The sequence below is a fragment of the Mirounga leonina genome, unplaced genomic scaffold (genome assembly GCF_011800145.1).
Source record: "Mirounga leonina isolate KUSES-001 unplaced genomic scaffold, KU_Mleo_1.0 Mir_174, whole genome shotgun sequence".
Classification (NCBI taxonomy): domain Eukaryota; kingdom Metazoa; phylum Chordata; class Mammalia; order Carnivora; family Phocidae; genus Mirounga; species Mirounga leonina.
The window spans coordinates 40,532,430-40,559,340 of record NW_023270451.1 but is presented as its reverse complement, the minus strand read 5'-3'; the positions used below and the strand labels follow the sequence as shown (position 1 = coordinate 40,559,340).

The 26,911-nt window shown below is 47.8% G+C and overlaps 1 protein-coding gene across 2 annotated transcripts in view; it reads left to right on the top strand.

The window, feature by feature from the left end:
- The window catches only part of GSDME (gasdermin E), a 73,555-nt gene that overhangs the window by 26,007 nt on the left and 20,637 nt on the right, over positions 1-26,911 (top strand). For both annotated transcript variants that reach the window (XM_035020760.1, XM_035020761.1), the window contains exons 4-8: positions 15,517-15,688; positions 17,341-17,461; positions 22,381-22,542; positions 24,465-24,592; positions 26,421-26,616. In XM_035020760.1, the coding sequence (XP_034876651.1) occupies positions 15,517-15,688; positions 17,341-17,461; positions 22,381-22,542; positions 24,465-24,592; positions 26,421-26,616 (779 nt within the window). The remainder of the gene's footprint in view (positions 1-15,516; positions 15,689-17,340; positions 17,462-22,380; positions 22,543-24,464; positions 24,593-26,420; positions 26,617-26,911) is intronic.

Here is a 26,911-nt window from a genome sequence, read left to right as displayed (position 1 = left end):
TAGCCCCAAATAGAGTATAGTTAGAAAAGCCAGGAAAGGTCAGAGCTGTCGGAGGGAAACGTGTGACTTAGCCTTTGAAAACAGAGCAGGGAGATGCCGAGTTTCAGAGGAGAAATAAAGTGACATTCCTGGAGTTTCTGACGTGTAGCTTTTCTTTTTTTTTTTTTTTTTAAAGATTTTATTTATTTTTTAGAGAGCGAGCGAGAGAGAAACAGCATGAGAGGGGAGAGGGTCAGAGGGAGAAGCAGGCTCCCCGCTGAGCCGGGAGCCCGATGTGGGACTCGATCCCAGGACCCTGGGATCATGACCCGAGCCAAAGGCAGACGCTTAACCATCTGAGCCACCGAGGCGCCCTGACGTGTAGCTTTTCTGAAGTTTGCATCTTGGAGGAGGCAGGCAGCTGTGTAGTCTCCCTTGGGAACCCCACCGTGGGAGGACTAGCTACCTTCAGGGAGGGTGGGAGAGGCTCTGGTTCCTGCCTTAGCCACAGCCTGGCTTCTTCCGAAATGAGTGTGGACCCTGACGCGAAGCTGTGCCACCAAGTCTGGAAGCAGGAGGCTGTTCTCTTTGCATGTTTTGTCACGGGAAGTGCTCGTTCGATTCTTGAATAAAGCTACACAGAGCCCTTGAACTACATCAGGAAGACATTAGTGGGCTTTGCCTTGGTCATCACATTCTTTGTGGGAAATGCAGCTACGAAGTTTTCAAGGCCCCACCAAGTCCACTCTTTTAAAAAGATACCTTTTCTGGGGCGCCTGGGTGGCTCAGTCAGTTAAGTGTCTGCCTTCGGCTCAGGTCATGATCCCAGGGTCCTGGGATAGAGCCCTACATCGGGCTCTGCTCAGCGGGAAGCCTGCTTCTCCCTCTCCCTCTGCTGCGCCCCCTGCTTGTTTTCTCTCTCTCTCTGTCAAATAAATAAATAAAATCTTTAAAAAATAAAAAAATAAAAAAATAAAAGATGTCTTTTCTGAGACCTCAGGCCACACCCATTTCTGTGCTGTCTGAAAGTCGGTGAACTTACTGTTATTTTTTTCAAATTATTCTGTGTCCTGGTTTTGGTCTTAGTTCTTAGGATTGGGGGTTCCTGGAAGTTTGTTTGACCTTCTGTTATTTTTATCCACAGTGTAAATCATGGCCAGCTAAATAACCCCTCATGTGGGAGACAAGGGCGTTCTGGGGATTCTTTCCAATATTTGATTCTGGGAGTGGTTTTTATTTTTTTGCAGAACCCAACTTGTCCTATCAGCTTTACTTTGACAGGCTACTTCAGATCTTTTTGGAACTAGGTAGGATTTATGTCCTAACAAGAGACATTCAAGTACTGTATTCTTCTAAGATTGGTAGACATTATCATATTTCATCAAATCCAAGATGTCATCCATTGTAAGATGCACCGCTGTTTTACGTATCACTAAGAAAGAACACTGCCAATTAAACCATGTCACCCGTCAGTTTTAAAACATCCTGATTTCAGATGTTAAGATGTGAAAAAAATATGTGTTTTAAGATTGATGAGATGTGGTGTGCAAAATTGGATTACCTGGAACGATCAAAGTTCAAGTTCAGACGAGCTGATGTTTATCCCACCTGGGCTCTTCACACGGGGTCTGACACATAGACTGTAGCCATCACTGAAATTGTCATCTTCTCTCTGAACCTGCTTCTTGGCCTGACTCCCTTTGAGGTGCTGGTTGGTGAGGCTTAAATCCAGTTGTTTCAGCCAGAAATCTTAGTACCAGACGTGGCTCCTTCCTCAGCTTCTCTCCCATACCTAGTCTCTCGCTAGTTGACTCTACCTCTTCCGTATCTTTCTTACCTGTTCCCATGGTCCTGGCCTCACAACCACTTCCCTGGTGCTGGCCTCTGCCATCTCTTCTGTGGATGTCCACTGAGCCTCCTAGCAGATGTCCTCCTCTCTGTACCCACTGTCCCCCCTCCCAGTGGGTTCTCCACAGGCAGTGGGTTGGAGCATGGCCCTGCCTGGCTCGTGCCTTCTGTGCCCTCTGTGCTTTCCGGTGTCTTAGGATGATGTCCACACCCCTGTCTGGTTGACACGGCCCGGCTTTTGCTCTCCAGTGTCCTTCCCCACCATTCCCCCCTCACACTCTCCAGGCCAGTCCCCTGAACTTGTCTCAGTTCCTGGGATTAAGCTCCGGGCTCTTTCTCACCTTCAGGCCTTGTCTGAAAGCTCCTTCACTCCCGTCCACACAGGTGCCCAGAAGAACACACACAGATTCACCTCCTCTGTTTCTGGCCAATTCCTCAGATTAGCCCCACTGCCTTCAGGAGCCACGTCACCCAACGATTCTGCTATCAGGACACAAACCAGTGTGACTCTGTGGGGGAACATACGTCGCACCCGCCTGCTTCCATGTGCGTGTTCCTCCCGGCACATCGTCTGGCTCACCTGTGGCCCTGCACGGCCCTCCTCTTCTTCTCAAGCACTGTCCGCTTGAGCGCATCATTGGGGCATCTTCATTTTACATCTGAGCAGCCTCAATTGCTGATGTTAATTAGTTTGCCCGGACTCAGGATTTAAACCCAGGTGCACAAAACACCTAATTTTTCCAGTCTAGCTGCTGAAGCACAGAGTTTGGAAAGAAGAATGTCCCAAGGGCTCCTGCATGAACTCAGCTCAGCCTCAGCTCCACTTGGTTTCTCATCTTGCAGACCTGCCGTGTCTCACCCACTGGTAGCAGCGAACGGATTAGTCTGTCTGGAAGCTGAACGTCTCTGATTGCTCAGTTGTTTTTTCCTCTCTCTGCCTGGGTTGTATGTGAGCGGGATGAGGTGTCCTATAGACTATAATGTGAACAGAGGTGGAGCTGTCTCGGTGTGTCGGGGGGTACCTGGTCATGTTGGTAATCATGGGGGGTTAGCATTGTGCCTTGATTTTTATTTTTTTCAGGCAACTTACAGTCCTGAAGTCACAGCCAAGTGAGAGAGAGAGAGCGAGGCCTTTCTCATTAGATTACACCAGAGGCCTCAGGGTGCAGTAGTTCAGGTTTCTAGAGATTTCCTGACCCCTGCTTTGGGTTTGGTATCTCTGGTGTGTGGGAAATTTCTTTCATGGTTGAAATGGAGTCTCTTGCTTGGTGGTGAGGAGCCAGCCCATGGGTGACTGCTCCAGTGTCCGAGAGGGTCTGCTGCTAGTCTCTGGGGAGCAGAAAGGCTGCTGGTCTGTTAACAAGCATGTATTTAGTACTTTCTGTATGCAACACCCAGTGGAGGCCTTGGAGGGAGAGGGAAGATGGAAACGTGCGCTATGGACACGTTCATGTGCATCCTGATCCTGGCCGTTATTAGCTGTGCGCCTTCGGGTCATTGGTTTATAAGCCCTCTGTGTTGCTTGTCTCCCCGTGGAATAAGGTGACAGTAACTTCACGAGCCAGTTAGGGTGTCTCTAGTTGCAAAGAACCTCACATCAGGAATCATCTTGAGGTGGGATGAGCCATCCTTAACCCAAGTGAATGGTGGATGGTCAATCCAGTGGCTCTGTGGAGCACCCCTGTGGTAGTCTCTGTGCATTGTGCGTCTCAGTAGCCTACTTCTGTTGGTCCCCAAATGGCTGCATTGCGGACAACAAGGCCTAGGGGCAGAAAAGCGGTCTCTTCCGTGTACCTCATTTTAAGAGGAAGGAAAAAACCTTGTGAGAACCCTCAGCAGGTTTTCCTCAAGTCTCAGTGGCCCAGAATTGTCACAGTGGACCATCCTACTGCAGTCCCTGCTAAGAGCAATGGAATGGGGCGCCTGGGTGGCTCAGTTGGTTAAGCGACTGCCTTCGGCTCAGGTCATGATCCTGGAGTCCCAGGATCGAGTCCCACATCGGGCTCCCTGCTCAGCAGGGAGTCTGCTTCTCCCTCTGACCCTCCCCACTCTCATGCTCTCTCTCTCTCATTCTCTCTCTCAAATAAATAATAAAATAAAATCTTTAAAAAAAAAAAAAAGAGCAATGGAATGATCAGACTTGGCTGAAAGACCCATCTGTGGGGCCGGCTCTCCCCCTGCCGTCCACCGACATCAGGCTCTCAAGCCTGAACAAACTTGGGGTGTGCAGCTAGTGGTGAAGCACACTCAGGGTGCCAGAACCTTCCAGGCCCCGAGGGCCCAGTGCAGCACCCGGAGGTCCCCCTTTCCCTCTCAGGGAGCATGCAGGCTTGGAAGGGCAAAGCGTGTCCCCTCGAGGGGGTAAACAGGCAGATGGAAGCGGCATCGGCATCTGCATTTCAGGATTTTAGGGGGCGGTGCCCGAAATTAGCCTCGTGCCACAGCCGCGGTGGGCGTTTTGCTGCATCTGTAGGCTGGAGGACGTTGGCTCTGGTAAGAGAAGCCGCCTTCGCTGCTCAGCGACCTGTCATAAGAGCAGAGCTGAGCTCCCGAGCCGTGTGCGCGGGCCTCGTGTCAGCAGCCTTTGTGGCCCCAAGCGGGTCTGGGAGCACGCGCCTCTTTCGCTGCAGCTTTAGCCGATCCGTCACAACTTTCTGAAAGAAACACCTAAACTGCTAAGGCTTTAATCATCGGTGTGCTTCTGTGGTTCTGTGGGTTAGTAATTCGTGCTAAATACTCTTGCAGTCGGAGGCCAGCCACCATCTTCTGGCGTCTTTGTAATGTCCCCAGTCTGTTCCCGGCTCTGGCCATCCTGCCCTTTTTCCAGAGCGCCTCTGTGCCCCGTGCCTCTTGTTAGTTTTCAGAGCAGTGCAGCGGAAAGAGCACTGGTCCAGGAGTCAGAAGCCATGTGTCCCTTGGATGGAATCCCACTAGTTTTATTTTTGCTCTTATTGCCCTGGCCTCAGGGGACACATTTAGAAAAATGTTGTTACAGCAGATGTCAGAGACATTACTGCCTGTGCTCTCTTCTAGGATTTTTATGACATCGGGTCTCACATTTAGGTCTTTCACCCATTTCGAGTCAATTTTTGTGTGTGGTGTAAGGAAATGGTCCAGTTTCATTCTTCTGCCTGTGGCTGTCCCGGTTTTCCCAACAGCATTTGTTGAAGAGACTGTCTTTTTCCCATTGCATATTCTTTCCTGCTTTGTCGCAAATTAACTGACCACGTCATCATGGGTTTATTTCTGGGCTCTCTGTTCTGTTCTGTTGATCTATGTGTCTGTTCTTCTGCCAGTACCATGCTGTCTTGATCACGACAGCTTTGTCAGATAGCTTAAGTCTGGAACGGTGATGCCTCCAGCCTCCGGCTTTGCTTTCCTTTTTCCAAATTGCTTTGGCTATTTGGGGTCTTGTGTGGTCCCATATCCATTTTAGGATTTTTTGTAATTATACTGGAATTAAAATAGAATTATAGAAAAAAGCAGCTGTGTGTCCTGATTTTGGCTGTGTCACTAACGTGCCATGTGATTCAGGTGCGTCTGTAACCTCGGGGCGGGGGTGGGGGGTTAGAGGCAGTCTCCATTGCCTTCTCAGGCCTCTGCAGACGTTGCCAATCAGTCGTGGCTTTCTTGCTCCTCACTGCCTTGGGCCTGGCCTAGACTCAGCCTTGGAATCCTTTTCCCTACAGGTGGGCAGCCCTTGCTGATGGGTTCATCCGATGGGATACTCGAGATGCAACTGGTTTTCCACCCCAAAACTAGGAATCGTGGGGCCCTTGTAGTTTTATCATTTCTCTTTAGCAGAGTGGATAAAAGCTGAGGTTTCCTACTCTCGTGATGTCGCCTGCTTTTTGAGGGCCTTATGAGAATGCCATCGGAAACCCTATTCCTGTAGGGCCTGTTATTATCAAGGACCGTTACACAGGGGGATTGTGGCAACAGTGACTGCCTTGGTCTTGTTCACTGAGCAATCACCAGCGTCTAGCCCAGTGCCTGGGTCATAATAGGACTGAGCTGTTTGTGGAGTTGAATGAATGAGTTTGGGGGGAGTGGTCTGCATGAGAAAGCATGCCTTCCCCTCCTCTCTGTAGGAGGGATCCTGGGGACTGCATTTGTGCTTTAGAAAAGAAAGCTGCTTCCCTCCTTCTTTTGGATATTATTAGAGTTGTAAAAGCCTTCTCTGGATTTCTTCTCTCTGAATTTGCATTTTGGCTTTCAAAGCCTTCGAGATAGAATTCAAGGTAAAGCTTCAGCCTGGGAGAGGAGGCAGCTTCATTGGGGCTGGGCTGGGGAACTATTAGGTGCCTTAGGAGAGGAGCCTGTCTTCCTGCTGGCTGCCCTGGTCCCCAGCCGCTGCGCCGGCTCAGAGCCTCACTCCCCTCCCACCTTCCCCGCCTGTTCCTTCCCTGGGCTCCCCGACCCATTGGGTGTCTGTAAGGCCATTTCTTAATGGCTTTGAGGGTCTGCCTCCTGGCTGAGGGCTCACCTCACGAAGCCCCCTGAAAGTTGTGGGCATGTCTTTGACCAGCCTGGGCAGCGTTCTCCCTGCCAGTAGTGGATGAAAGGAAGTGCGGACGGTGTGGCCCCCATGTGTAAGGCCTCTCTAAACAGAAGCCCCGTAGCCAGTTCTCGGTTTCCAGGTATGCAGACCGAGGCTCAGAAGGTAGCAATCTGGCGCATGGGAGATAAAGCTGGGGACCAGCTCCAGAAGCACTGTAGGGGTTTGCGGCCCAAGGAACGGCCAGGTACACGGGAGCAGGATGATCCTGCGGTGCCTGGGGGCTCAGTCATTGAGCGTCTGACTCTTAATTTCGGTTCAGGTCATGATCTCGGGGTCCTGAGATCCATCCCTGCGGGGGCCTCTGTGCTCAGCGTGGAGCCTGCTTCAGATTCTCTCTCTCCCTCTGCCTCTCCCCTGCTTGCACGCATGCTCTCTCATAAATAAATAAATAAATAAATAAATAAATAAATAAATAAATAAATAAAAAAAATCAATCAATCTTTGGGGCGCCTGGATGGCTCAGTTGGTTGAACTTCCAACTTTTGGTTTTGGTTCAGGTCATGATCTCAGCATCTTGGGATCCAGCCCCGCATTGGGCTCTGTGCGGAGTATGGAGCCTGCTTGAGATTCTCTTTCTCTCCCCCTCTGCCCCTCCCCAGCTTATGTGGGTTCTCTCTCGCTCGCTCTCTCAAATAAAATAAATAAATCTTTAGAAAGAAGGAGGATGATCCCACAGGAGAACGGGAGCAAGAGGGAGGTTGTCCAACAAGTGCACTGAGTGAGGGTGAGGAACGGGCACTCTTCTCCCCATTCAGTGTTACCACCTTCACTCACCTCCAGGTGTGTGCCTTAGGTCTAACCCTTTCAGATTGATTATATGATGTCTGCATCTTGGTGGTCTTCTGTTCTTGCTTTCATATTGTTGTCCCCCAAGAAGAGAAAAGCACCTTGGGCTGTCCTTAAAAATATGTGTGAAGAGGACAAAGAACATCTGGCTGTTCATTTTCTTGTGGGAGAGCTTCTGCCTCCTTCCTCCTGTGGACATTGATCCCTGGCCGGACTGGGGAAGGGATCATTTTTTTTAATTGAGGTATAATTGACACATCACATTATATTAGTTTCAGCTGTACAATGTAATGATTCAATATTTGTATACATTGCTAAATGATCACTGTAATATATAACATCTGTCACCATATGTAATTACATATATTTTACTTTCTCGTGATGAGAATTTTAAGATTTATTCTTCTAGCAACTTTCAAATATGCAACATAGTAGTCCCCCCTTCCCATGGGGGATATGTTCCAAGACCCCAGTGGATGCTTGAAACCACGGATAATACCTAACCCTGCGCATAATACATTTTTTCATATATAAAGTTTAACTTTATAAAGTTAAGTTATAAGATTAAGATAAGTTTATCTTAATAAGTTAAACTTAAGATAAAGTTTAACTTCCAAATTAAGCCTAGTAAGAAATTAATAAGAATAATAATAAAGGGGGCGCCTGGGTGGCTCAGTCAGTTAAGCGTCTGCCTTCGGCTCAGGTCATGATCCCAGGGTCCTGGGATCGAGCCCCGCATCAGGCTCCCTGCTTGGCGGGAAGCCTGCTTCTCCCTCTCCCTCTGCTGCTCCCCCTGCTTGTGTTCCCTCTCTCTCTCTGTCAAATAAATAAATAAAATTTTAAAAAAAGAATAATAATAAAGTAGAACAGTTCTAACAGTGTACTGTAATAAAAGTTATGTGAATTTGGTCTCTCTCTCTCTCAAAATATCTTATGTACCATACTCATCCTTCTGATAATGATGATGATGATGTGAGATTATAAAATGCCTATGTGATGAGGTGAGGTGAGGTAAATGATGTAGGTACTGTGATGTAGTGTAAGGCTATTATCGACCTGATGATTCATCAAAAGGAGGGTCATCTGCTTCCAGACCATGGTTGACCATGGGTAATTGAGACCACACATAAAAGGGAGCTGCTGTATAGTACTTTTTAAAAAATTTTATTTTAAAAAATATATTTTATTTATTTATTTGACAGATAACGAGAGCAGGAACACAAGCAGGGGGTGTGGGAGAGGGAGAAGCAGGCTTCCCGCCGAGCAGGGAGCCCGATGAGGGGCTCGATCCCAGGACCCTGAGATCATGACCTGAGCCGAAGGCAGAGGCTTAACGACTGAGCCACCCAGGCACCCGCTGTACAGTATTATTAACTGTAGTCACCATGCTGTATATTACATCCTCATGACTTACTTATAACTGGAATTTTGTACCCTTTGACCCACTTCCCCCATTTTATCCACCCCCAACCCTCACCTTTGGCAACCACCAATCTGTTCTCTGTATCTATGAGTTCTGTTTCTTGTTTGTTTTTCTGAATTCCATATATGAGATCTACTGTATTTGTCTTTCTAAGTCTGACTTATTTCACTTAGCACAATATCCTTAAGGTCCATCCATGTTGTCGCCAATGGCATGATTTAATTCTTTTTTATGGCTGAATAAAATTCCACTGTATGTATATACCACATTTTCTTTATCCATTCGTTCATTGGTGAACACTTAGGTTATTTCTAAATCTTGGCTGTTGTAAGTGATGCTGCATTGAATTGGGGGTGGGTATATCTTCTCAAGTAAGTGTTTTTGTTTTCTTTAGATAAATACTCAGAAATGGAATTGCTGGATCATATGGTGGTTCTATTTTTAAATTTTTGAGAAATCTCCATGTGATTTTTTTCACGGTGGCTGCACCAATTTACATTCCCACCAACAGTACACAGGTTCTCTTCACATCCTCACCACCATTTGTTATTTCTTGTCTTTTTGAAAGTAGCCATTCTAACAGGTATGAGGTGATATCTCATTGTGGTTTTGATTTGCATTTACCTGATGATGAGTGATGTTGAGCACCTTTGCACGTACCCATTGGCCACCAGTATATCTTCTTTGGAAAAATGTCTATTCAGATCCTCTGCCCATTTTTTAATTGGATTGTTTTTCTGCTGTTGAGTTTTATGAGTTCCTTATATATTTTGGATATTAACCCCTTATCAGATATATGGTTTGTAAATGTCTTCTCCCATTCAGTAGGTTGCCTTTTCATTTTATTGATGGTTTCCTTTGCTGTGCAGAAGTGTTTTAGTGATTGGTCCCACTTGTTTGTTTTTACTTTTGTTGCTTTTGCTTTTGGGGTCAGATTAAAAAAATCATTGCCAAGACCAATGTTAAGGAATTTATCACCCAATTGCTTTCTTCTAGGAGTTTTATGGTTTCAGGTGTAACATTCAAGTCTTTAATCCACTTTGAGTCAATTTTTGTGGATGGTGTAAGATAGTGGTTCAGTTTTGTTCTTTTGCATGTGGTTGTTAAGTTTTCCCAACACTATTTATTGAGACAGTACTTTCTCCATTGTATGTCCTTGGCTGCTTTGTCATAAACTAACTCACCATATGTGCGTGAGTTTATTTCTGGGCTCTGTATTCTGTTCCAATGATGTATAGGTATGTTCTTATGCCAAGACCATATTGTTTTGATTCCATAGCTTTGTAATACAGTTTGAAATAAGAGAGTATGATGACTCTAACTTTGTTTTCTTTCTCAAGATTGCTTTGACTATTCAGGGTCTTCTGTGGTTCCATACAAATTTTAGGATGGATTGTTCTAGCTCTGTGAAGAATGCCATTGGGATTTTGATAGGATTATATTGAAGCTATAGATTGTTTTGGGCCATATGGACATTTTAACAATATTAGTTATTCCAATCCACGAGCAAAGACTATCTTTCCATTTATTTGTGTCTTCATTTTCTTTCATCAGTATCCTATAGTTCTCAGTGTACAGGTCTTTCACCTCCTTGGGTAAATTTATTCCTAGGTATTTTATTCTTTTTCCATAATTATAAATGGTATTGCTTTCTTAATTTCTCTTTTGATTATTTGTTACTAATATAAAGAAATGCAACAGATTTTTATATATTGCTTTTGTGTCCTGCAACTTTACTGAATTTGTTTATTCTAACAGTTTTTTGTGGAGTGTTTAGGGTTTCCTATATGTAATATGTCATATGCAAATAGTGACAGTTTTTCTTCCCTGATTTGGAAGGTTTTATTTCCTTTTCTTTTTTTAAAAAAATCTTTTAAGAGATTTTATTTATTTATTTGAGGGAGAGAGACAGATAGTGACAGAGATTGTGACCGAGAGAAAGTGGGGAGGAGAGGGAGAAGCAGGCTCCTGGCTGAGCAGGGAGCCAGATGTGGGACTCTATCCCAGGACCCTGGGATCATGACCTGAGCCGAAGGCAGACGCTTAACCAACTGAGCCACCCAGGTGCCCCTTATCTCCTTTTTTTGTCGAAGTCCAGCTAGGACTTCCAATACTATGTTGAATAAAAGTGGTGAGAGTGGGCATCCTTGTCTTGTTCTGATCTTAGAGGAAAACCTTTCACATTTTCACTGTTGAGTATGATGTTAGCTGTGGGCTTGCTATACGTGGCCTTATTATATTGAGGTATGTTCCCTCTATACCTACTTTGTTGAGAGTTTTTATCATAAATGGATGTTGACTTTTCTGCTTTTTCTGCATCTATTGAGATGGTCATATGATTTTTATCCTTCATTATATTAATATCGTAGAGCATACTGATTGATTTGCAGATGTTGAACCAGCTTTGAATCCCTGGAATAAATCCCACTTGATCATGGTATATTCTCCTTTTAATACATTGTTGAATTTGACTTGCTTATATTTTGTTGAGGATTTTTTGTCTGCGTTAGTCAGGGATATTGGCCTGTAACTCACTTTTTTTGTGGCCTCCTTGTCTGGTTTTTGTATCATCAGGGTAATGCTGGTCTCATAAAAGGAGTTTGGAAGCATCACCTCCTCTTCTATTTTTCTGGAAGCATTTTTGAGAAGGATTAATTAATTGTTTTTTGAATATTTGGTGGAGTTCACCATGGAAGCTGTCTGGTCCTGGGCTTTTGTTTGTTGGGAGGGTTTTAATACTGATTCAATCTCCTTACTCGTAATAGGTGTGTTCAGATTTTCTATTTCTTCATGATTTAGTCCTGGTAGGGGAGGGAGATTTATTCCAACCATGCCTTTTAGAATTTATATAATAAGTTATTCATTTATCCATCGCCTAGGTGGAAAGTACAGGCATAGAGACCAATAAAAGGAGCAGGGTTCTCCATCCTCCAGGAGCTTACAGTTTGTCCAGAGGTCTTTTTTTAATAATAAATTTTATTAAAAGATTTTATTTATTTGAAAAAGGGAGCCCAAGGTGGGGAGCATGACCTGAGCTAAAGGCAGACGCTTAACTGAGATACCCACGTGCTTCTAAAAATAAATTTTTTTGAATAATCGATATGTTCACATGGTTTAAATGTCAACAATCAAAAGAGAAAAGGTAAAGAGTCTCCTCCTCTGATCTTCTAGCTATCTAGTTCCCTGCTCAAGAGGTAACTACTGTGAATAGTGTCTTCTGTCTCTTTCTGAAGACATTCTGTCCATGTTGTTCAATTGCTCTTAACAGGGCCCAGGGAGGTGGAGCTAATCAGGACAGTGTGGGGAAGATTTTCTAAGGGCACATGGCTGCAGCCATCAGGCAATGGGGTCAGGGAGGACGAGCAGGCAGAGAGATTCTGAAGAGGATTCCTGGAGGGCTTGGGCATAATCCCCACTTCCAGCCCCAGCCATGGGTCTAGCTAGACAGGCAAGATATTTACATGTGGGAATGGACCTAGTAGTACAAGATTTCACTACAGGTGAAGGTCACATTCCTGGTACAGCCAGACAGTGCCCTCCCCCAGAGGAGCAAGACAGCCACGGTGGGTCTGCCGTGGCTGGGTGGGGCTTTAAGAAAGGTTACTGTCTTCGGGCACCTGGGTGGCTCAGTTGGTTAAGCGTCTGCCTTCGGCTCAGGTCATGATCCCGGAGTCCTGGGATCAAGCCCTGCACTGGGCTCCCTGTCCCTCTGCCTGCTGCTCCCCCTGCTTGTGTTCCCTCTCTCTCTCTCAATCTCTCTGTCAAATAAATAAATAAAATTAAAAAAAAAAAAGGTTACTGTCTTCAACTTTCCTGGGCCTCCTTGTTCCTCATTTATGAAACCCCTAAATTAGGGTTTTAAACTTTTTTCCCCTTGAACCCCTGTAGCAGTCTGAAAGAACCCATAGACTTCTTTAAATGCGTACGTGAAATATGCAGGATTATAAATGTAAATGAATGACACTGAAATATGGTGGTTTCCTTCCTTGGTGGCCCCAGGGTAGTCCCAGCGCACAGAGACCTCTGCTCTGAGGAGGGCCACGGCCAGGTTCTGGCTCCCACGGACTGCTCTGCATCTTGGCACTGCTTGGGGCCTGGTGGTGTTCACTAGGAGAAGGGGGTGGGAAAAAAATCCCTCTGAGGTTGCTTTGCAAAAAGTCAAATGAACAATCCCTTTCTCCCCATAATTAGCTTCCCCTTTGTCTACACAGGGCTCCTCTCCTAACTGATTTTGTCTGGTGTCCGGCTTCCCAAAGGTGGCAGCATTGTTCTGGGAAGCAGAATCCCAGCCACCTGGGTGGGGAGTGGCTGCCCTCACAGCCCTGCTTCTGTAGCCCAGTGGAGAATTTCTGAGTCGGCCTGCATGGGTCTTACCCGTGTTTACTGTCTCCTCCCCGGTCACCGGAGTCATAGCCTTGGAGGGGGACCGTGGTCTGCCAAGCTTCTGTTCCCGGTGTGTGGTGGGCCACTAGGCCTCACAGGGGCATGTCTCAGGGCTGGCCTGCCGGCAGATGCAAAAGAAAGTTAGATTCCTGCAGTTGACTTTTTACCTTCCTCCTTCTGTTGTTTGGCATGGGGGCTCTGGAGGGAGGTCAGTGTTTTAAGCAACGGAGTCCTGGGTGGCTCAGGCCAAATTTTTTCTTTGCAAATAATTTAGCATTGGAGTTGCTCCTTCTGATGTGTGTGTTCATGTGGGCTGCAGTCAGTACCTGAACTGTAATCGAAGCAGGCAATTTTTAAGAATCTACTAGAAGCTGAAATTGCCTTCAGCATCAGAAGGGCCTAGTTCACATGTCATTGAAGGTTTCCAAGCAAGTGAGTGAAAAAGTGCCTCCAACCCAATTAAATGACCCCTAATTCCCATCAGGTGCACCCAGTGGGGTTTATATGGGGGACCTCAGCAAAGAACGCCAGAAGGTAGCTGGAGCCTGCCGAAGTTTGTGTGGCATTTAACTCTGTGCTCACTGCATGTCATTTCATCTAGACTCTACAACAGCCCCATGAGGAGAGCATTGTTACCATCCGTTTATCCACAAGAAAGGCAAGGTGCAGAGGTGGAGTGATTCACCCAGCTGGAGGGCAGATCTGGGATTTGAAACCCAGAGGGCAAGCTCCGAGCCCCTGTTTCCTATGCCGTCCTGGAAATGGGTGTCTGGACAGCTTTTTAAAAATCGTTTTTGTCGATTTATTTTTATAAACCCATGATTGATTGATTGATTGATTTAGTAACTCTATACCCAAGGTGGGGCTCAATCTCATGACCCCATGGTCAAGAGTCTCATGGTCCTCTGCCTGAGCCAGCCAGGTGCCCCATATTACTTATTTAATATGTGTGAAACCTTGCTATAATTTGCATTTCTTTGAACACAACTGAGATTGAACAGTTACTCATGTGTCTATTTTTTTAAATTGTAATAAAACTATGTAACATAAAATCTGTCATTTTAACCACTTTTAAGTGTAAGTTCAGTGGCACTAAGTATATTCACACTTTCTTGCAACCATCACCACCATCTGTTTCTAGAACTTTTTTGTCATCCCCAAACAGAAACTCTAGCCATCAAGCAAGAACGGCTCATTCCTCCAATACCCCCCCCCCCAGCCCCTTCTTGAATCTACTTTGTCATTATGAATTTGCCTAGTCTACGTATTTCATATAAGTAGCATCATCCAATATTTGTCCTTTTTGCCTGGCTTATTGGACTTAGCATACCGTCTTCAGGGTTGGCTCATGAGGTGGCATGCATCAGAACATTATTCCTTCTTATGGTTGAATAATGTCTCATCGTTCTGTCTGTCTATTGGTGGAGTTTACACCTGGCAGCTTTTCACACAGAGACAGGACCTTACAACTACTCACTCCTGTTCTGGGGATACTTTCTGAACCCTGGCAAATCTGTGTTTGTCCCAGGTCGGGGGTGGCCCTCCACTGTGTGTGGTTAGAGGTGCTGCTGAGTTTTTTAAGGTAACTAGCCTTGGTCTATTTAAAAAGATCAAGAGCGGGGAGGTGTCTGGGTGGCTCAGTCAGTTGAGTACCCAACTCCTGATTTTGGCTCGGGTCATGATCTCAGGGTCATGAGATCAAGTCCCGGGTCAGGCTATGCACCGAGCATGGAGTCTGCTTGTCCCTCTCCCTCTGTTCCTCACCCACTCTCTCTCTCAAATAAATAAAATCTTAAAAAAAAAAAACAAAACCCCAAAACCTCAAGAGGAACACTACAGTTGTTCTTGTGCCAACACCAATTCTAATTAGGTTCTTTCCCTGTCCGTTCTGTAGACAGATAGCGTCAGAGGGGTCCACAGGGGTTATTTGTTTACTTCTAATCCTCTCCTGTAGATGGAAATTTAGCTCGTGTTTGAAATTCTCCAGGATAGCCACCCAGGAGCCCCAAGTCTCTGCTGGGGGACCCCGGGCAGGCCATGTCTATCTGGCTTCAGCGTCGGCATCTGTAAAATGACATTAAAGTCCTTCTTAGAGATTATGCGTCCTTCCCAGACAGAGAGGTTAGGAAGTTCCTTTCTAATTCTACTCTGGGTTCTTCCTTCTACTTGTATGTTAAGCTTGTGCCTTTCTCCTCTTTGAGAAGCCACTGGTCAGCGTCCCCCCGCAGTAATCCCACGTTCCCGTGATGAGATGACAAAGCCCACTCCCGGGGTGCAAGGCCCCCCACCCTTTGGGTTGCTGTGTGATAGGGGGCACCCTTTCCTCCCAGCAGCCTTTCTCTGGATGCCTGGAAGTGCTGGGTGGCCTTGGGAAGTGTGATTTATGTCTTTCTGGAAGAACTGCCCCCTCTGTCATTGCCAGGAAGTGAACGATGCTGGTGGCTACCTGTTTATTCAGCCGCGGGAGGGGAGAAAATCCATGCTGCTCAATGTCCCCTGAGGCACTAGGCCGCTTACGGCCAGTTTTCTTTTCCAGAGCGATAAATCTGAGGGACCCCGTGCTGCAGCAGGTGCTGGAGAGGAAGAATGAGGTCCTGTGTGTCCTGACACAGAAGATAGTGACGACACAGCCGTGTGTGCTATCGGAGCGCGTTCAGATCGAGGAGAGGTGCGGCGGCGTGGTGGGGATCCAGACCAAGACGGTGCAGGTGCGCGCGGGCCCGGGGGCCTCTCCGGTCCCCGTCCTCGAGGCAGGGGGCAGGGGCCTCTTTGGGGGTGTCTTCATTTGTCCGGACTCTTCTGGAGTGAGCCAATAGAAATCCACCTCAAATTGGCTTGAATGAGAAATAATTTATTGGCTCATGTACCTGAAACGTTCAGGGTCGTCTGGCTTGGCTCACTGCTCGTTCGAAGTTCCGAATTGCGGAAAGCCGTGGGTGCCGCCTTCCCTGGGGGTAGCGGCCCCTCAGGTGGGCGCTGTCCCGGCGGTGCGGCTCTCGGCCCGCCCGCTGCCACCCCGGGGGAGAGGTGCGCAGGGTTGGCTCTCGCTGGACCATCCCTGGTTGGACCCTTTCCCGAAGCAGACCCGAGGCCAGGGCTACAGGGCCCTCAGCAGGGCCCCGCAGGCTTGGTCACGTGCTTCCCCAGAGAAAATGGGTCAGAGGAGTTCTGACCGCGTCCGTGCACGGGTCTCCGCCAGAGCCCCTCGGAGCCAGGGGTCTCCGAATGATGACTTTGAGATCAACTGCCTCGAATCCTTTGTGGACTGAGTGCGGGAAGGTAAAGAGCAGTGTTTGTGTCTATATACACACAAACAGAAGCTTCTGGATTAAAATAGAGACAGTCTTACCACGCTGATCCCTGAGCCAGTACTGAACTTCGTGGAACAAGAGGCTACCAACCCCAGACTGTTTCCTCCGCAGCTTGCCATGGTGCCTGATGTCCTATTCTTAGACGTTTGCTTCCCGGGGTGCCTTTTGGCTTTTGCTAGAGGACCCAGGAAAGTTGTATTTGGAAGGAAGTGGAGACAGAGGTCCGGTCTGCAGCTGGACTCTCCCTGGGGCAGTGATGAGGAAGATGCCTGACAGGAGACAGCTTGGCCGGCCCTGCCGGTGTTTCTGCCTGTGGTGGACCCCCCACCGCAGGCCTGGCGCCTGCCTGGGAATCAGGAGGCTGGCTGTCCTCACACCAACCGGGATCAAGTTGCTAAAAGGAGTCTCTGATCTCCAGTGTTTAGGCAACGATCTTCTCCCTAGGCCGTCATGGGAAAGGGTCATATCTCTAACAGTGTTGGAAGGAGAGAGCTATGGGGCCTGACTGCTTGGCATTTCCTGGCAATCCTCCTCTCACCCTTACCTCTCCTCCCTCTGCCCCCCCCCCCCCGAATTTGTTTAACACACAATGTGCTGTCGACAAGAGTCTGGAATGATGTCCTTTTGGGGGGCTCCTTGCTCTTAGCTAAGTTCTTCCAGTCCGGCTTTGACATTGTTTGGATTTTCATCATTGTCCGGGATGTTGAAGTGGTTACCCTGATCCTTTGTGAGGGAAGTGAGAAGTTACCCTATTTATCTTCTGTATTCAGTGCCATAGACCTAGCCTCACTGTTGCCCACATCTGGAATCCCGCTTTTGTGTCCCCACTGAAGTTTGCTCATTGACTTCCCAATGTGTGCACTACATCATGAGGCCCACAAGGATAAAATCCTTACGTCTGCCGGCTGGCTTCTCTTTTCTACTCCGTCCTTTGGGCATTTGCCGAATGCCCCTCGTGTTCAAGGCCCTAGACCGACCGCGGTGGGGAGGCAGAGAGACGCCTGGGGGAGGCTGAGCACACAGGTGGCATCATGTACTCTCACTCACAGGTGTCTGCAAAGGAGGATGGGAACATTGTCAAGGACACCAACGTGGTGCTGGAGATCCCCGCTCCCACCGCCCTCGCCTATGGCGTCATCGAGTTGTATGTGAAGCTGGACGGCCAGTTCGGTGAGTGCTGCCTTCCCTCTGGGTATTAGAGGAAAGAGAGGGGAAGGTGGGGGTGTCCCGGGACACGGGGGGCAGGTGGGCTGAGTTGGGAGGACATCGGGCTGGGCGGGCTTTCACCGGCACGGCACAGGGTCAGCAACGTGGGCTGTGCCATCAGAAGACCAGGTCTCAGCCCTGGTGCCGTGGTATCCCGTGGGGCCTCAAGCAAGTTGTGGGTGTCCCTGAGCCTTGACTCCCCATGTCTGGAGGGGGAGAGACATTCCGTCGCGGAGCTGCGGTCACGGTTAAATGGGATGAGCACACCGAGTGCCTGGCGCAGTGGTTGTTTATTACGTACTCCGTCTCAGCTCTTAATCGTACTGTCCTCAGCGGCATCGCACCTTCCTTCCCCCCAGTGTGAAGCCAGAAACATGGCACTTGACCTTGCTCTGCTGATCACCAGTGTTCAAAGCTGGGAGATCCTGGTCATCGCCTCATTTGAAGAAAATACAGGCTTTCGCTTTGCTCGTGTCTGCGGATCTTAGATGCTTACGGCCCCTCCTGGGAAGAGGTTGTGTTGAGCCCAAGAAAACTGTTTGACCACGTCTGGGGGCCAGGAATGAATAAATGTAACATGATTGACTTGTTAAGGCATGGTGATGTCCTAGTTATGGTTATAAAAAAGAGTCCTCATTTTTAGAGATTTATACTGAAGTCTTCACAGACGAAATGGTAACACGTCTGTGGTTTGCTTCAAAAATGATCTGGGTGGAGTGTAAGGTGTGTGCGCATGGGGTCCGGAGAGGCAAAGAGCGATCATCGGTGCTGGTCAGTGGGTATGTGGAGGAGGTTCATTATACTGCTCTATTCTTGGGCCATTTCACCTTTTCCATAATGAGAAGGTTTTAAAAGGGGTGCCATAATAGACCATGCACATATCTATTGTGGTCTCCTGCTTCCCCCCGTTTGTTCTCTGCGAGGTTTGGGAGGAGAAAGTTGTCCAGGAGTCAGCCTTTTGTGTGCACTTGGCCTACGTGGGGTCACCATGCCATAGAGCCACAACTACAGATGCTCAGAACGTGGACCGTCCCCACGGGACAGTCACAAGCTCCTGGGCCATGTGAGGCATGGGATGCCGTGGCAGAGACTCCCTCTTTCTTTTCGCACGTGGAGCAGCCTGCCTTTCATGGAGGTGACGAAGAGTGAGGCTGTCAGTTTGAAGAAGCTGGTCTGGAGAGGTTGGTCAGGGGCACATGAAATGCCAGGAATATCAAGAATCATGACCTACAGGCTTTAGGCCACGGTTCCAAATTTGTGTCGTCGGCATTATTTTAGTCTGGCTCTTTGGAAGACTTCTGTGAGGATTATTAAGAGGATTATTAAGAGGATTCAGTTGTCCCTCCTGTTTTTGTTATCAGCATGTTACCACATGCATGTACATGACTCCAGACTAAGATGTTTAGGCCTGGTTATGCTGTCCACACTTTTATAAGCCTCTTGAAAGCGTGGCCTGTACCCGAGGCTGCCCAGGAGTGCTCTGAGGACCTTTGGTGGCTGGGGACCAGCCTGGGGCTGCCACTCAAGGCTGTGGTCCCTGCGGGGAACCCCTCCCTGTCTCTCCGAGGAGGTGGCCGCGTCCTGCTCTGCTTGCAGCCCTGTCGGGGGCACCTGTCACTCCCATGGGGAGCCTCTCTTTTCTCAGACGGGGTTGGAAAGACATAGCCTTGTGTGGTGTGGCTCCTGTTTGCATTTCAATTTCAAGCCTTTTACCTTGGCTGGCTTCTGCTGTCTTTGAAAATAAATTCCTCTTTGTGCTGTGGAGAAGAGGTGCCCAGGGGGAATTCTGGAGGTTCTTCTGGCTCCCTTCCCACGCCCTGGCCTAGGAAGCCCCGCTCCATTGCTCTTTCCTACTGCTGACTGTCATGCCTGTGCAGCCTGGTGGCCGGGTTGACATTGCATGTGACTCACTGCCTGATTCTTAAGCCAGTTCTGCTTTTTTCCCATTTTCCCTTCTGTGTTTTCTGTTGCTCTTGCCACAGAATATTCTGATCTGGCTTCATAAACAGACCTGCAGGGGCCAGAAGGGCCCTTAAGAGGCTGCCCGATGTCTCCTCCCACCTTCTGGGAGGGAATACATGTGACAACAATCCTGTTTGTCCTCTGAAACTTTAAGCAGAGGCTGACTCCCTGTGTCCCTTGGGGGAGGCACCTGTGCGGCCTGTCCTCACCCAGAGATTCTCTCAGCCATGACCCCTTCCTTCACCAACAGCTCCTTCTTACAGCCAATCAGAAACATCACTTTATGGTCTTGCACTTTCGCCGTGTGCTTTGTATAATCAGGCATTACGCCAGTGTCCTTCCAGCGTGTCCTTCTGATCGGATGTCCTGTGGACAGGAGCCTGTGCTTCCCACCCTGCCTGGGCCTGTGCCCTTCTCGGCTGGTCTATTGGCCCTGAAAGCATCTCCCTACTGGGTCCCGCTGCACACTCTTAATTGGCTCGCCTGCTTCTCTGAACCTTTGCCCATCTGTTCCATCCTAGCAGTATAGCTGATGTGATTCTTTAAAAATAAAAATTTGGTCACTTCACACATCTGCTTAAACACCCTTCTGAGACTCCTTTTGTCCCAAGAGAAAGTCGGCACTTCAGGTGCGTTGTGACCCAGCCCCAAGATTTGTCCGGCCTTCCTCCTAACCTCCAACTGCTGCAGCTGTCGCCAGTTAACCCCGCCTGGGGACAGTCCTGTCACCTCTTATCCCTGAGTTCCATGATGGCCTGCGTGCTCTCTGCTTCTTTGCCTAATTCCTACCGAAACTTTAGGGGGTTCCTTAGACACTGCTTCATCCAAGAAACGTTTTCTAGTTCTCGCTCTGGCTTCAGGGACCTGTCTACCTCCTCCCACACCACCTATGTTACCTCTGTCCCCACTCGTAACATACTTGTCGAGGCCTGGACTGTAGTCACTTTGTGTCACTGGCTCCTAGCACAGTGCCTGACACTGAAGAGAATGACAGAATTGGCAGCGTCTTCAGGGGCCCATGCATGTGTATGGGCAAGAGTGGAGCTGGTGCCAGAGATTCCTAAAATACCAGTTGGCGGCCCTGCCCAGCTCTTGGCAGGATTTGAGACGATGTTAATAGTCATGGTGGCTGTCCTAGAGCAAAGTTATCACCTGAGGGCTGGTTCACACTCATCTGCCTCAGTCCCTGGTGCAAAGGGCAAAGTGAGCCAGGGCTGTTGTGGATGCCCAGTGAGCGTGGGTCATGAGTGAGTAAATGGACTATTTCCTTCTTTTTTTTTTTTTTTTAAAGATTTTATTTATTTGAGAGAGAGAGAATGAGAGACAGCATGAGAGGGAGGAGGGTCAGAGGGAGAAGCAGACTCCCCGCCGAGCAGGGAGCCCGATGCGGGACTTGATCCCGGGACTCCAGGGTCATGACCTGAGCCGAAGGCAGTCGCTTAACCAACTGAGCTACCCAGGCGCCCTTCCTTCGTCTTTAGACAGCTATTTGATCTTTTATATCATTTGTGCTCACAAATAAAAATATGTGCTAATCCTCATGCCTTCCACATTTTTATTCCATAGCCTGTGCTTAACTACACAAATTATTAGTTAGAAGCATTTTATTATTATTTTTTTAAGATTTTATTTATTTGACAGAGAGAGAGACAGCGAGAGAGGGAACACAAACAGAGGGAGAGGGAGAGGCAGGCTTCCCGCCAAGCAGGGAGCCCGATGCAGGGCTCCATCCCAGGACCCTGGGATCATGACCTGAGCCAAAGGCAGACACTTGATGACTGAGCCACCCAGGCGCCCCAATTAGAAGCTTTTTAAAAAGAACCCTAATTCACAAGTTCACTTACTGTTTTGGCTTATTAAGGACATTATTATTACATAATAGCTGTTACCTTAGTTGGGTTCTTAACTATGGAAGTATTTAAGGAAACATTTTTTATTTAAAAAAACTTTATTATGGAAAATTTCATACATGTTCAAAAGTAGAGATAATAATACAATGAACTCCTATGTACCTGCCATCCAGCTTTAATAACTAGGGTGATTCATGTTTCATCTGTAACTTTACCACCTCACTCATACCGCCAACTGGTATTTTAGGAATCTCTGGCACCAGCTCCACTCTTGCCCATACACATGCATGGGCCCCTGAAGACGCTGCCAATTCTGTCATTCTCTTCAGTGTCAGGCACTGTACTCATTGAGTACAATTATTTTGAAACAAATCCTAGACATATTGTTCTGTCTATAAATATGTCAGTATATCTAAACAGATAAGCTGTTTTAAAAAGACGAGTTTTGCCTTCATATAGATTCATGAAGAATGTATTCATTTGTCTGTTTTCTTCCACTCAACGTGTTTGTAAGATTCATTCATACAATTGCAGAAGTTCATTTTTTATTCTGTATTATTTGATTTACTAATGAAAAGTTAAGACTTTAAAAATACAACTACACACCACTTGTATACTTAAATATATTATAATACTTTAATATTATCAGTTCAATCAAATCAAATTTATTAATCACATTTAAATTTTTTGTTTCATACATGATGAGTTGTGTAAGATTTGGTTTTGTTAAGAACAAAACCACAGGCCCCAAATGGTGTCACTTTAAAATTTACTTATTTGAATTTTGTTATTTAACTGTTCAAATTAGGCTAAGGAAATACTTCCGTTTGAAAGACTGCTTCCTACCTCTTCAGAGAGGACACACTGGAGACGAGAACAGCCATTTCTCCTGTAACCATAGGAAGAGGCTGAGTTTTCATCAAATAGCCTAACGTGTAGGAAGTGGGTTTATGGGATCAGAGTGCATGTGTCCTCTACCCCCCTTCCCCATTAGGTAAAGCTGGGTCTGATGTGTGCTAACAAGGCCTGGCTAACCCTGTGCCTGGCTTGTCCTTTTCTCCCACATTACAGAATTCTGCCTCCTACAAGGGAAGCATGGTGGCTTTGAGCTCGAGAGAAGTGGCTCTGTCTTCATGGACCCTCTGCCCTTTCAAGAGTTTGCATCTGGGGACATGCCAGATGCTGGGCAGGGACCATCTGCCCTGGATTGGCCGTTGAGTGTTTTAAAACAAGGTATTGCCGGCAGGGTGGGGTGTGGTGAGCTGATGGCTACTTGCCCTGCGCTGCAAGAGGTGATGTGGCTGGCCTTCATGATCGAGGACTCCTTAGAGACTTAATGGAGAACAGAGAGGACAGTGCCTCCAAATTGGACGTAGTCCACTCAGCAGGATGCACCTCAGTGGGATCTTAGGGAACCTCAGGTCTTAGGTGCCATGTTTTGAGGAAGGGGTGGAAGACTGAGGACTGAGAGGGCATTTTCTTTCATTTTAACCATAGAAGGCTTGCATTAAAAATAGCTAGTCAGCAACAAAGAGAGGGAACCCCAAATTTGCATCTGTTTCGTGATATTCCAGCCTTCACTGCCAACACAGGCAAGGCTTTGTCAGCATTTTGAAATGCTCTCTTGGGGGCTCTCTGTCCACATGGCTGGAAGCACTGCAGTGCCATGGCATCCGGTGAGGAGGAGGGGAGTACCTGGGACGTGCCTGCAGCAGCTCCTTTTATTCTCCGTAGCATGTTGTGTTTTAAAAAATTGGCTTTTCTCGTGGGGGTATGGGGGGGTGGGGGAGCGCAGTATATGTCAGGAGAGGAAACAGGCAAGCACAATCAGGAAAGAGCTTGGTGAAAAGAGCTAGGAGCAGCTCAGAATATGGTCTGGCTGGGAGGATAAGAAGATTCTTACCTGTGGGGCTTTGGTGAGTCCCAAACCAGAAGATGCTTCTGTTTCTGTAGCAAAATTGCCAATGTTGGAAGAAATGGCAAGGAAGGCCCAATCTTAGGATGGGGCGTCCCCATTCTCTGCTTCCTTGAGATGGATGATTGGGTGTGACTTCCAGCTGCCGTTTCAGCACTGCTATGGGTTAGAACCACAGCAGAGCGGCCCCGCAGCCTTGAACTGTGCTACAGGGAAGTGACGAGACAGGTCGTGGGCTGCAGCTTCCTTATAATTTCCTCTCCACCAGTCCACCCTGTCCGTTGGCCATTCTAGTCAGCCTGGGGTGGAATGGGATGGCTGGGCCTGTGAAACAGGAGTAGGATGGGGGGCAGCCTGGCCTTTGTGCCCTCAGACTCCAGACCAACCAGGAAAGCTCTTCTCTCTAGGCTGGCGTGGCAAAGACCCATCTGTGTTCATAGGGAAGTTTTTGAGTATGTCAGGGACTGATGTGACCTGTTCTCTCCATGGGGCTGACAGCTGTGTGATGGAATTTGCCATCAGCAGACGTGTAGTACATTATGTATTAGTATGCATCCCTGCATATGAAAGCTGTGGTTTATCAAATCTTGCTTTTAAATCCCCACTGGGCTTAATTTACTAGAAGTGTTTCAGTGTCTTAAAAAAAAAAAAAAGATTTAAGGAGAGAGTCTCAAGCATCCTGCAGAGGATGTGCATAACCTAGCCAGATGGGCCTGTGTGCCTGTTCTCCAGGATGGGTGAAGAATAATGAGTGGGAAAAGTGGAATGGCTGTGTTTGCCATGAAAACAGGGTGTCAGACTTTGAGAAGCAAGCATTAAATATTAAAGGATAACAAAACTGCATGGTGTTAGAAGAAAGAACATGGAAAATAATGGCCTTTGGATTTCCATGGCTGTGGAGCCCTGTAAAAGCACTGACTGGTTAGTAATTCAGCCTGGATAACTTACTTCTCTAGAAATCATGCTAAAGAGGGGTCTAAATAATTGATCAGACTTCTCCAGAAAATAGACATAATGTTTAGTGAGTCATCAGAACAAAAGAGTGAAGTCGGAAGCAGATCTGGGCAGCCCTCTCGCTTGTCTCTTTTCGTCCCCCTTGTTTCTGGTTGTTGAAAACGCGCAGGGCGGTAGCCAGCTCGAGGCCTGAGTTGAGGTCCACGACTGGCCCTGCTCAGGGGAGTCCCCCGTCTGGAGGCGTGCACGGCGGTCCTGACGCGGGGCGCACTCTGTGCCTTCACAGCCACTCTGCTCTTGGAGAGGAACTTCCATCCCTTTGCGGGGCTGCCGGAACAGCAGCAGACAGCACTGAACAATGTCTTCCAGGCGGTCCTGTCTGACGAAGAGTCACTTATGGCCCTGGAGCAAGTGGTAAGACCAGAGACCTCTCGAGACTGTTTCCACCTGGGTTTCTGGGAGATGTGGGCAGGCTAGACCTCTTGGGATAAAGCCGTGAGCTGGGATAAGATTGTATTTGAAATGTCCCCACCTCCTTTAAACCTTCAAGCTTCTTTTTTTCTTACTCCCAGGTCCTTAGTGTTCTAACCGAAGAAAGGTGGCTGATGTCAGGAATTGAAGGGTAGATTGGTTCCCTAAGGGCTGTTGTAACAAGTTACTACAAACTCTGTGGCTTCGAACAACAGAAATGTATTCTCTTAGAGTTCGTTCTGGAGGCCAGAAGTCTGGAGCTGAGATGTCAGCAGGGCCCTGCTTCCCCCACAGGCTCGGGGGTGGGGTGGGGGGTGGAGAACTCTTCCCTGCCTCTTCCAGCTTCTGGTGGCTCCTGATGCTCCTTGGCTTGTGGCCACACTGCTCCAGTCTCTGTCTCCCCATGCCTCTGTCCTCTGTGTCAGTGTCCTCCCCTTTTCTCTTAAAGGACACTCACCATTGGATATAGGGGCCCACTCCAGTCTAGGAGCATCTCATCTTGAGATCCTTACCTCAATTATATCTGCAGACTCTTACTCTTACTCCAAATAAGGTCATACTCTGAAGTTCCAGGTGAACATATATTTGAGGGGCCATGATTCCACCCCACTACAAGGGGGCTGTGTGGTAGAGTCCAATAAGTCAACTTAATCTATTTAGAATAGGTTAAAAAGCAGGCCTTTATATTTTTCTGTTTTGTAGCAGAAGGATTTTCTGGGAAGGCTGAATTCCTTAACTGTTATATGTACAAATGGTGAAGGACACACCAGCTGCCAACCTGCCAGACTTTGTACTCTCCTTTGTTAAGGGGGCTGGGGCACTATTAAGATGATTTATATGATAGCTTTTTGTTTTATTTTGTTTTTTTTGTTATTCTATTATTCAGAGTTGTTGAACTCTGATTTTCTGATTCAGTGCTTAATGGTTTCCAAGAGAGCATTCAGTTATTTTTTCCTCTTGCAATTGGATTGTGCCAAAAGAGTTTAGCTACCAGTGATGGAACCTGCAATTGTTGAAATAGTCCCAACAGTCCAGGAGATCTGGGGTGTTCTGGAGGATGTGAAGCTCACAGAAGGGTGTGCTAGCCCCAGGGAGAATACAAATGTTTCAAAAAGCCCACTGATTTATACTTCCTAAAATAGCTCCTTCCAAGAGGGAAATCTCAGACCAGTCCCCTTTGGAAAGAACATCAACTGCCCTGTCAGGTGCAGGAGCAAGCTGCTCAGGTGGTGTGGGCTGGTGGGCTCGTTTATGAATGCATCTGATGTGGAGGTTACAATGGAGACGAGCTCACTAGGTGGTCCTGAGCTGGCTGAGGTGGCCTTCACTGGCAGGGCCACCCACCTCCCAGCAGGCCCAATGTAGATGGCTGAGGCTGCCTTGGGCCCAGCTGGGAATGTGGCTGGGGGCTGGTGTGCTAAGTTAAAAGCTGGAGAACCATGATGGGACAATGCTTTATGTTCCCTTCCTTAGTTCTGCATGTAGTCACCTATTCCTGGTCCCTGGTACAACCTGACAGACCCTGCCTTGTCCTGGAAGGTTCTATCCATAGTTCCCTGCATCCGTCCTCCCCTCTCTTTGAGAGAATAGTACCTGGCAAGGCTGTTTACTCTCTCCTTATGAGAGATTAGTGATTTCAAAACAGAAAAGAATGCAGGGTTTTGCTTTTCTTGTGAGATAGTGGAAGGGTAAGCGGTTGCATGTCGTGGGGCAGAGGCTCAGCTTGGCCTCTGGCTTTACTACATCTGTCTCTTTTCTCCTCTCCCTGCAGTGTGAGGATGTGGTGAGCGGCCTGTCGCCCCCACTGGCAATACTGGGGGAGCTGAAGCCCCCACAGCAGCAGAACGTCATGGCTTTCCTATGTTTGGTGGGGTACGGAGTACAGGGCGGGTGTCCAGGCCTGGCGGATACACTCAGCAACCAGAAGCTCTTTTCTACAGCCTACTTCTTGGTCAGTGCCCTAGCAGGTATGGAAAAAGGAATGCTGTTGCTGCTCTGAAATTGCTTTGCTTACTACTGTGGAAGATTTGGTACCTGCGGTTTCCTCCCTTTCAGCAGTATAGGGAGGGTCAGTGGAAGGCTGAGGAAGCTTTTATGACTGCTGTGAAAAGTCAGACTCGTGTGACACCAGCCTCCTCTGTTCTCTCAGAGAGCATGTCTCTCTCCTCCTCCGGGGAGGGCTGTCAGCGGGCACACACCCTCAGCAGCACAGGAAGGCTTCTCCTCAAACACAGCCTGCGGTTCACGCTTGAGCCTTGACAC